Source organism: Salvelinus namaycush, chromosome 41 (assembly GCF_016432855.1).
Source record: "Salvelinus namaycush isolate Seneca chromosome 41, SaNama_1.0, whole genome shotgun sequence".
Lineage (NCBI taxonomy): Eukaryota > Metazoa > Chordata > Actinopteri > Salmoniformes > Salmonidae > Salvelinus > Salvelinus namaycush.
The window spans coordinates 12,889,937-12,900,902 of record NC_052347.1 but is presented as its reverse complement, the minus strand read 5'-3'; the positions used below and the strand labels follow the sequence as shown (position 1 = coordinate 12,900,902).

General features: G+C 44.3%; 1 protein-coding gene across 1 annotated transcript; it reads right to left on the bottom strand.

Annotated features, from left to right (window-relative positions):
• Positions 1 to 80: 80 nt before the first annotated feature.
• LOC120034583 (cerebellar degeneration-related protein 2-like) lies at positions 81 to 10,741 on the bottom strand. The gene is made up of 5 exons (XM_038981186.1): positions 10,494 to 10,741; positions 3,625 to 3,737; positions 2,461 to 2,609; positions 2,003 to 2,167; positions 81 to 1,823 (listed from the first exon to the last, which is right to left on the bottom strand). Exons 1-5 carry the CDS (start codon positions 10,570 to 10,572, stop codon positions 866 to 868), a joined length of 1,464 nt encoding a protein of 487 aa, XP_038837114.1. The 5' UTR covers positions 10,573 to 10,741; the 3' UTR covers positions 81 to 865.
• Positions 10,742 to 10,966: the final 225 nt, after the last annotated feature.

Below are 10,966 nucleotides of genomic sequence, written 5' to 3'. Positions count from 1 at the left end.
ATGGTCTGAGTCGGTGCTTAGAGCAGTTACAGTAGCTTAGTCAAGTGTGGTTGAGTTCCAGTTCTACACAGTGCATCATCAGGAGGTCCTCAGTTCTCTAGCTTGGGCAACATTATCATATCCATCTTGAGAATCCTTATACAAAAGGTACATTCACCAATACACTGATGGTTTACATACAGTATTTATTTTAGAACAAGTTACTACTTGAGTACCATGGGCTCCCTCAATTGAAGTCTACTGGATAGATGCATACATGAAGCCTAAGATGTTAAGGCAACAGTGTTATTCATTGAGAACATCAAGAATATTTAACTAGATTGTTTTTGAAAACACATTTTATGAATAGCTCTGCCATGTTATTCATTGTCAGTCATCAAAAACATTAAATAGCAATTAGTGCAGTCTCAGTATACACGCTCAGACATTTAAACATTGTACTGGATTGTCTTGACCAAAGACGGGTCAAACAGATTTTATGGCAGAACTATGTTGTCATAAATTATCTTAAGTTAGGTCAAGAATCAAGGCATTTCATCTACCCAGATGATGAATGTCGTCAGATGTACAATTCATTCATATTGGGATGGGTGAAATGTGGCAGTATCCAGAGAGATGGATAAAACAGCGGAGGGGATCATCCACAGTAGATTGAATCATTTCCCCAGTGCAGAAGTACAGGTAACCTGTCATTAAGACATCAAGTGATCACTTTGAACAAACACGGTCAAACAAAGAAACAAATTAAGAAAAAACACCTGTGGCTTTTGTACCCATTGTTTTCAGTGCATGTTCAGTAGTACCAGGAGAGGTCATGTTCAGTAGTACCAGGAGAGGTCGTGTTCAGTAGAATCACGAAAGCAGCTCATTTGTCTTTGGACTTTTTTCCCTTAGGACTTCCTACCCTTGGGGACTTTCTACCCTTGGAGTTCACTTCACTCTTGGTCTTCTGCAGGCGGGAGAAGATGTCTTTGAACAGGGCCTTGTACTCTGGGGTGTTCTGGCCCAGCCTCTTGTCCACCTGGTCTACCTGCCGGCTGATGCCCTCCAGGGCCTCTGGGGTGGAGGGGGTCTGGGGCGGGGTGGGGGGTGCAGCAGCCATGGCTGAGGGGCCGGGCGTGGCCATGCCGTAGTCCTTCATGGAGGGGTCTCTGGAGACAGGGCGTGACGTCTGCACCCCCGCGTGGCACATGCTCTCCTCGTGGCGCCGGCACTTCCCCAGCAGCTCCTCGTATTTCTCTAGCAGGGCGTGGTACTGCTCGTCCACTTCCCTCAGGATGGACATGCCCCGCTTGCGCACGCCATTGGCGTGGATTGCGTAGCTGCCCTGTCGCCTGCCAGAGGCGTCGCAGGCCGAGATGGCGTTGAGTGCCGTGTCGCTGCAGCTCTTCCTCACTGGGCCTCCCTGCTGCCCCCCTCCTGTCCCCCCGGACTCCCCCGTTCCCTCCTTTTGCCCCGGTCCCTCAGGTGTGTCGGTCTCGGGGGCATTGTTGAGCAGGGTCTGCTCCAGACCCTCATCCAACAGACAGACCCGGGACCTCCTCAGCTGCTGCATCTCCTGTAGCTCTGCCTCCAGCTCCTGCACTCGCAGCTGGCAGCCCTCAGCCCCCAGGAGGCGTTGTTCCATAAGCTCAAACTCCTGCAGCACAGCTGTGCACTCCCTCTCTGCCCCCTCCCTCCGGCCCCGTTCTGCCACCATGGCGGACCTCAGGGAGGAGACCACACCCTTTAGACGCTCGTTCTCCTCGTCCAGCGGCCGGCGTTCACGCTCAGACACCAGGTCCACACTGCCGGGGTTGGCCACCAGGAAGCCATCCTCATACCTGTAGAGCGATACACCACACAGAGGAGCACAAGGATACAGCAGGGAGATCGCATTCTTATGTAATCTGAACACCATACATTCAGGTCATTTGGCAAATGTACTCAGCATATTAGCATACTTTCACAGAGTACTTGGACTTTTGAGAGAGACTACATAGAGCATTGCTCTTTACTGTACTTTGGTGCAGTGCAGAGTTCTTTAAGGCAGGGGAAGGAGTGGACAGTCTTGCGTCGCTCCCGCTTCTCTCTGTGGACCCTCAGCTCCTCTAGTGTACGTAGTTCCTCCACACGAGCTGTCATGGTATCCACCTGAGCCTGCAGTGTCTCCATGGTACCCGTCAACCTGTAAGTGCGCGCACACACACAAACGAAAGTGGACTAAATCTTATTTACAACATAATGTACAATACTGTACCGTGACTATACTGAGCCTGTTACAAAAACAACAGTAAGACGCATTTATTTACTATGAACAGTAGGAACCATTCAAGAACTGAGCTTGTTAACGCTTAAACCAAATATTTCTTAGAAATCCCTGGTATAAACACCATGAAGAAAGAGGTCATGGTACAGTCTTACATAGAGTGAATGCTCATAATAGCAGCTAGAACAACTCAGGAGAGTATTAACCCTCACCTGTCTATCTTCTGCTGCGAGGCCTTGCTCTCTATAACCAGTTTCTCATTGGTGATCTCCAGCTCTCTGGCCGTCACGTCTAGCTGCTCGTAGACCTTGGCATGCTGCTCGTTCATCTCCCTCAGCATCTCCAGCTGCTTGGACAGGTACTGCAGGGGTAATAGACATGTGAATGAAGACATGGACCTTACAGGGAGACAATCTAAAGAGTCTAAAACTAATATAAAATAACTGGACATCTATATGTTACATCAGTGCAGATGGAGAGGAGGAGAGAAGAGGAAGCTGTTTTAGACTATTGAGATACACCCAATGCCAGACACTGCTGTAAAATAAAAATAAAAAAGTCACAGATATGACAGGATTCCATGATGGTTAAGTAAAATAGCATCACAATTTCCTAATTCCTGTCTACACAAACAAATGTGGATCAACTTTATTCTTCTTCTCAAGCAGATTAATGTGTGTGATTGGCCAGTCTGTTGTCTAATGAGGTGGCAGATCTGGCTCAGAGGAGTCAGTGGGTTCCTCTCTCCCACACAGCCACAGCCGCACACTCTAAGTAAACACACACTCTCTCGCTCTCCCTCTCTCATGCAGCTGCACTCTGCTCCTCTCCTATCAGAGCTCTGCAGGGTTTAATTGGCTTGATGGCGCGTCAAGGAGAATGAATTGTGCTAGCCTAGAGAGAAGAGCCACTTTGCAGGATCATGAAGTGCACCGTCAGTAGTTTAAAACCCACACACTCCAGCTAACACACCAGTCTGGTGCCATGCTTGACAATATGGCCTCAGCAATTCAACATTTAATTGTATTTTTACATTTTAGTCATTTAGCAGACAACTGTAAGTTGCTCTGGATAAGAGTAACTTACAGTTAAGTACATTCATCTTCAGATAGCAAGTTGGGACAACCACAAAGGCATACAAAGGACATTTTTCCTCAAAGTAGCTCCCAGTAGAGTCAGAAAGGGGGGAGTGATGGGTCAAGTGATGTTTCAGGGTGGGGGGGGGGGGTCAAGGTGATGAGGAGGATTATTTAAGATACTGTTTGAAGAGGTAGGGTTTCAGATGTTTTCAGAAGATGGGCAGGGCACTTTGAAGGATCATTCATGACATGTACACATGCTCACACATAGTTAGTGAAAGTGGTATGATGCTATACCTCGATCTCCTGCACCTGTTCCTCATTGTTGATGTACATCTGTTGTAGGGAGTCCTCCAGCTCCTTGTTGCGCTCCAAAAGGGTCTTCCCCAGCTCAGCTGCCAGGTGCAGATCTGAGAGAGGGGACGACGAGAGAGACAGTGGTGAGAGTACTGGTCTGGATACAGTAAAACTACTATTTTAACTCTTTCATTCACATTTCATCCGCCAGTAATATTGGTAGTTGCGGCATTAGCCCAGCTCAGTTCAAGTGTTGCGTTGGATCATTATGGACTGTTTTAACTCCATTAATGCAATGCTTTCTGGCTTTCCTTAAAGTGATGAATTTAAGACTTTGCCCCTTCATTTCAAATTCAATAAGAACGAGCAATAGAGAGAAAATCCACTCATTCAATTCCCCCTGCTGGTGTAAAAAAAATGTAATCCTCCATCTTCTCTGATTAAGACCAGCTTCTGTGATCGCTGCCAAGATGAGCTCAAGAAAATGGAGTCTGACTGCAGGGGAAAGGAGGAGGATAAGGGTGAAAGAGCCTGTGCTAACTAGGTTGTCTGTTTCCCTTACACAGGGAAAAACACCAATACAGGTCATCTCAGAACTCATTTACCATTACTCCTGGTGAGAATGACAGAAATATCCCTCTTAGTTCTTATTACCCCACTCCAAAAAGAAGAGCTGTACATACAAGCGTAAAGGTTTTAGCTGCACTGGTTGCTACACATACATCTTTATTGTCACAACAAGATTGTTTAATAACATTTTCCCCAGAAACCAATCAACTCCAGCACATCTCTGCTCGTTGCTCTCAATCTGCTTTGACAGACATTTCCACAAATAAAACACGCATACAAACATGATCCCATTTTAGACCTGGGAGGGCTAAGGGCAGCGAGCCACTTGGTTTCCACCAGCAGCTTGATGGATCCTTTATTCATAACAGTACAGTGGGAGGAGGAGAGGGGGTGTTAAACGGAGAACAATTGACCCCCATTACGAACATGAATGCAGCATTTTAAAATCAGCACAGTGCATGGTGTCAGCACTAACAGGAACACAACAGTGGGGAACACCATGCTGCTGCACAGTACACATCTAAGGAACATGAGTTGAATTATAGTATGGCTGTCTGGAGCAGTAGCTGTGTATGTGCGTGCGTGTGTGTATCAGAGATAATGCAATGAATGGCAACAGGAGCTAACAATTCAAAAGGGACAGAGGCAGACGACAAGAGGCCCGTCTTCAACATGTACAGTACCAGTCAAAAGTTTGGACACCTACTCATTCAAGGGTTTTTCTTTATTTTTACTATTTTCTACATTGCAGAATAATAGTGAAGACATCAAAACTATGAAATAACACATTTGGAATCATGTACCAACCAAAAAAAAGTGTTAAACAAATAAAAATATCTTATATTTGAGATTCTTTATTGTAACCACCCTTGATGACAGCTTTGCACACTCTTGGCATTCCCCCAACCAGCTTCATGAGGTACTCACCTGGAATGTATTTCAATTAACAGGTGTGCCTTGTTAGAAGTTAATTTGTTGAATTTCTTTCCTTCTTAATGTGTTTGAGCCAATCAGTTGTGTTGTGTCAAGGTAAGGGTGGTATATAGAAGATAACCCTATTTGGTAAAAGACCAAGTCCATATTATGACAAGAACAGCTAAAATAAGCAAAGAGAAAATGATAGTCCATCATTACTTTAAGACATGAAGGTCAGTCAATATGGAAAATTAAGAACTTTGAAAGTTTCTTCAAGTGCAATCACAAAAACCATCAAGCGATATGATGAAACTAGCTCTCATGAGGACTGACCCAGGGAAGGAAGACCCAAAATTACTTCTGCTGCAGAGAAAAAGTCCATTAGAGTTAACTGCGCACCAGATTGCAGCCCAAATAAATGCTTCAGAGTTCAAGTAACAGACACATCTCAACATCAACTATTCAGAGTAGACTGCGTGAATCAGGCCTTCATGGTCAAATTGCTGCAAAGAAATCACTACTAAAGGACACCAATAAGAAGAAGAGACTTGCTTGGGCCAAGAAACACAAGCAATGGACATTAGACTGGTGGAAATCTGTCCTTTGGTCTGATAAGTCCAAATTTGAGATTTTTGTTTCCAACCGTTGTGTGTCTTTGTAACGCAGAGTAGGTGAACGGATGATCTCCGCATGTGTGGTTCCCACCATGAAGCATGGAGGAGGTGTGATGGTGTGCTTTGCTGGTGACACTGTCAGTGATTTATTTAGAATTCAAGGCTCACTTAACCAGCATGACTACAGCGATATACCATTCCATCTGGTTTGCGCTTAGTGGGACTATCATTTGTTTTTCAACAGGACAATGATCCAAAACACACCTCCAGGCTGTGTAAGGGCTATTTGACCAAGAAGGAGAGTGATGGAGTTCTGCATCAGATGACCTGGCCTCCACAATTACCCAACCCAATTGAGATGGTTTGGGATGAGTTGGACCGCAAAGTGAAGGAAAAGCAGCCAACAAGTGCTCAGCATACGTGGGAACTCCTTCAAGACTGTTGGAAAAGCATTCCAGGTGAAGCTGGTTGAGAGAATGCCAAGTGTGCGAAGCTGTCATCAAGGCAAAGCGTGGCTACTTTGAAGAATTGTTTAACACTTTTTTGGTTACTACATGATTCCATATTTGTTATTTCATAGTTTTGACGTCTTCACTATTATTCTATAATGTAGAAAATAGTAAAAATAAAGAAAAACCCTTGAATGAGTAGATGTGTCCAAACTTTTGACTGGTACTGTAGCTAAACATTTCTGTAGGCTACCATATCTTCCTGTTTTAAAACAATGGACAGAGGATAACCGAGAGAGAACTAGAAGAGTGATAAGGGTCTGTATTATAAACAGTACCAGCTCTTATTTAATCTTATGGTTGTGCAAAACGCTGCCGCACAACGGTTGTTTGTGCTGGCAAACGGATAAGAATCTGAGTTTGCTGAGAGGGCAAGAGATATCCCGGTAAATAGGAGAAATCATGTACCCACTTCATTGAATACAAGTGAATAACATAAGAATTGTAACAGGACAAAGCAATGACACTGTCAAACTGACATCTCCCCATGGCGACCTTGGCACACACAGCTCATGTGCACTGCAGCCTTCTGCACGTGTGGCTATGCATCATCCTTATGCCCTCGAATGTGTATAACTCATATAGCATCTAGTGAAGCACATCACAACCACACTGCACCAGCTGCTACAACTATGACGTCATACCCTACCATCTGGACAGACAGAATACACATGAATACACATGTTGAGCTGATGATTATGACCACTGGGGGTAGCAGCCCTGAATAGAGATCACTTACATAATAATCACATATTCACTGTGTGAAAGTGAGTGGAAATAGACCATAGCAAATACAATATGACCCCTTGGTTGGAACAGCATGCTAAAACTGTACTATTACAACTTTATATGCAGGGTCTCTGATCCCAGCCTGAGAGGCCATGTCTGGGGCCCCCCTAATCAGATCATCCAGCTGGACTTAATGCTCCGACTCTCCATTTTCAATAACTCTGAGATGAGATCGAGCCTGCTGCAGAACCCACCTGGTTCCTAAACCCTGACCAGGGAAACACTGATGAGACGCAAAGCTGCTTTTATTTTCTGGGTCATCGGTCAATGGGGTGACGTGGAGGACGAGGCCTGGACTAGGGAAGGACATATACTGTACATACAGTTGAAGTCGGAAGTTTACATACACCTTAACCAAATACATTTCAACTCAGTTTCACAATTCCTGACATTCAATCCGAGTAAAAATTCCTGGTCTTAGGTCAGTTAGGATCAACACGTTATTTTAAGAATGTGAAATGTAAGAATAATAGTAGAGAGAATTATTTAATTCAGCGTTTGTTTCTTTCACCACATTCCCAGTGGGTCAGAAGTTTACATACACTCAATTAGTATTTGGTAGCATTGCCTTTAAATTGTAACTTGGATCAAACGCTTCAGGTATCCTTCCCACTATAAGTTGGGTGAATTTTGGCCCATTTCTCCTGACAGAGCTGGTGTAACCGAATCAGGTTTGTAGGCCTCACACACACTTTTTCAGTTCTGCCCACAAATTTTCTATGGGATTGAGGTCAGGGCTTTGTGATGGCCACTCCAATACCTTGACTTTGTTGTCCTTAAGCCATTTTGACACCACTTTGGAAGTATGCTTGGGGTCATTGTCCATTTGGAAGACCCATTTGCGACCATGCTTTAACTTCCTGACTGATGTCTTGAGATGTTGCTTCAATATATCCACAATTTTCCATCCTCATGATGCCATCTATTTTGTGAAATGCACCAGTCCGTCTTGCAAGGCACCCCCACAACATGATGCTGCCACCCCCGTGCTTCACGGTTGGGATGGTGTTCTTCGGCTTGCAAGCCTCCCCCTTTTTCCTCCAAACATAACGATGGTCATTATGGCCAAACAGTTGTATTTTTGTTTCATCAGACCAGAGGACATTTCTCCAAAAAGTACAATCTTTGTCCCCATGTGCAGTTGCAAACCGTAGTCTGGCTTTTTTTTTTAATGGTGGTTTTGGAGCAGTGGCTTCTTCCTTGCTGAGCGGCCTATCAGGTTGTGTCGATATAGGACTAGTTTACCTGTGGATATAGACATTTTGTGCCCGTTTCCTCCAGCATCTTCACAAGGTCCTTTGCTGTTGTTCTGGGATTGATTTGCACTTTTCGCACCAAAGTACGTTCATCTCTAGGAGACAGAACGCGTCTCCTTCCTGAGCGGAATGACGGCTGAGTGGTGCCATGGTGTTTATACTTGCATACTATTGTTTGTACAGATGAACGTGGTACCTTCAGGCGTTCTACAATTTTTTTCTGAGGTCTTGGCTGATTTCTTTAGATTTTCCCATGATGTCAAGCAAAGAGGCACTGAGTTTGAAGGTAGGCCTTGAAATACATCCACAGGTACACCTCCAATTGACTCAAATTATGTCAATTAGCCTATCAGAAGCTTCTAAAGCCATGACATGATTTTCTGTAATTTTCCAAGCTGTTTAAAGGCACAGTCAACTTAGTGTATCTAAACTTCTGACCCACTGGAATTGTGATACAGTGAATTATAAGTGAAATAATCTGTCTGTAAACAATTGTTGGAAAAATTACTTGTGTCATGCACAAAGTAGATGTCCTAACCGACTTGCCAATACTATAGTTTGTTAACAAGAAATGTGTGGAGTGGTTGAAAAACGAGTTTTAATGACTCCAACCTAAGTGTATGTAAACTTCCGATTCCAACTGTACCGCATCACACCATCTGGAACTCACACCGCCTACCATCGTAATAAACCAACCTTACCCTTTAGAATGACTGATTGCTAGGAAAATACAGCTTTGACTTATATCATAATTTGTGGGGACATTTAAAATGCTATAACAATAGCTTCTTTCCCGTTCTGTTTCGAAATATGGGGATAAGACCAGAGGTGGGAGACACTGCTCTGCCAGATCAATACACAGGGAGTGAGAGCAGAGACTACACAGGCCCTCATCTATGTCTATATAGCCATTAGTGGAGGAAGAGACAGACGATGGGGTCCAATTGAGTTAACTAAATCAAACAGTTGAGGAAGAGATATAAAGGGGTGTGTCACTATAGGAGGGAAGTATTATCAGACTACGCCCTGGGTGAATGGAAAAGGTTGTGTGTATTATGTGCCTTTTCAAGCATCTCAAAACATAGATTCTATGGGAGCGTCTCCATTGTTGATCCCTATTTTTTTATCAGAGCACAGACATTAGGTTAGTAAATGTCCTGTGTCTTCAGTCTAACCAGTAATAAATCATTTTTTAAAAAGACAGAACTCTGACATTTCCCTCACTCAGAGATTGCAACTGCATAGAATCTTTGTTCAAAATTCCACAGAATCCTGCGAATGTCAACCAGTTATCTCCCTGAATATCCCACTTGTTTTAAATCATCTCTCGGTCTGTCAGCCTGATGTCAGGCTCCATCACCTAATACCTCACCAGCACATCCCCATGCAAGAGGGAACCACGACTCAGCATTTTGGTGACTTGAGAAAAATAACCGAGGGCAGAGGGTTGGCACGTGACCGTTCATCATATATGATGTGAGAGATGGAGGGTGAAGTCAGACAGACAGCAGGGTTATTCTGAGAACAAGCACTTCACTGACATCAGAATAATTGGCAAAGAGCTCGATAATGGATAAAGGGGAAGTCTAGAACAGTGCTTATACACAGAGAGGTGGAAATGAGATAAATGGAAGTAGGCCTGTGTGTGTGTGTCAGAGAGAGCAACAGAGAGACAGCGAGAGAGAGAGAGCAACAGAGAGACAGCGAGAGAGAGAGAGCGAGAGGAGGCGAGAATAACAGAGTATAACATGGTCTGACAGGTGAAACCTGCAGCAGAATTTCGATAGTTCCCACGCCTCGTTCTTAAATGTATGGGACTTGGGGTGATGGGGTCTGTCTTGAAAGTGCATGAGCGCCATCACAATTTCTCAGTTTGATCATATCAAGGATAATATCGACAATTAAGACAGTAGTCCATTCCAGACACGCACGCTTGTATATCGAGCCAAAATTGTAGAACATGTCATGAATTCTTCAAATGAATCATGTCAATACTATTGTCTTATTTTCTTGAAGGGTCAATTAGCATCCTTTGAGACATCTTCAGATTGTGGCATTACATGACAGTGATGAGGTCGGTAGCCAGCATCAGCTGCTTTTTGCTGGGAATGTTTTTATTGTATCGGAATGATTCGCATACAAGGCTAAACAAAACCTGCAACAAATATAACCACAACGGTCACAAAGTAACAACAACGGTGTGTCAGTCTACTCACCCTGCTCCAAATCCCGTTGGTCGTACCATGGCTCATCTTCCTCCGTAACAAACTCCTCCATCCTGCCTGCACGAAGCATCGATGCTCGGTCTATCGTTGTGGATGTTCACCGTGCGCTCTGTAACATCTCTGACCGCTCGCCCGGAAGCGAAAGCATGCCTCGTATGACCACGAAATCTCGAACAGCTCAACCTCCCAAACCGTAACCCTTTCAGCGACCTTTATCATTCACTAGGAAAGCCGCGGGCGCACCTGCCCCCAACATTCTGCAATGAACCATTCGAATGAGACAGATGCGTCAATTTACCGCACCTGACACTAAATGAATATCTCAAGACCGACAAATGCACGCACAAACTGGACACTGTACGCAACGACAGCACTGTCGGCCTACAATAAAAATAGAGAATAACGTACGAAATAAATTGTACAATATTGAGACGTGTACGTTCACGGAACAAATGTGTGACACT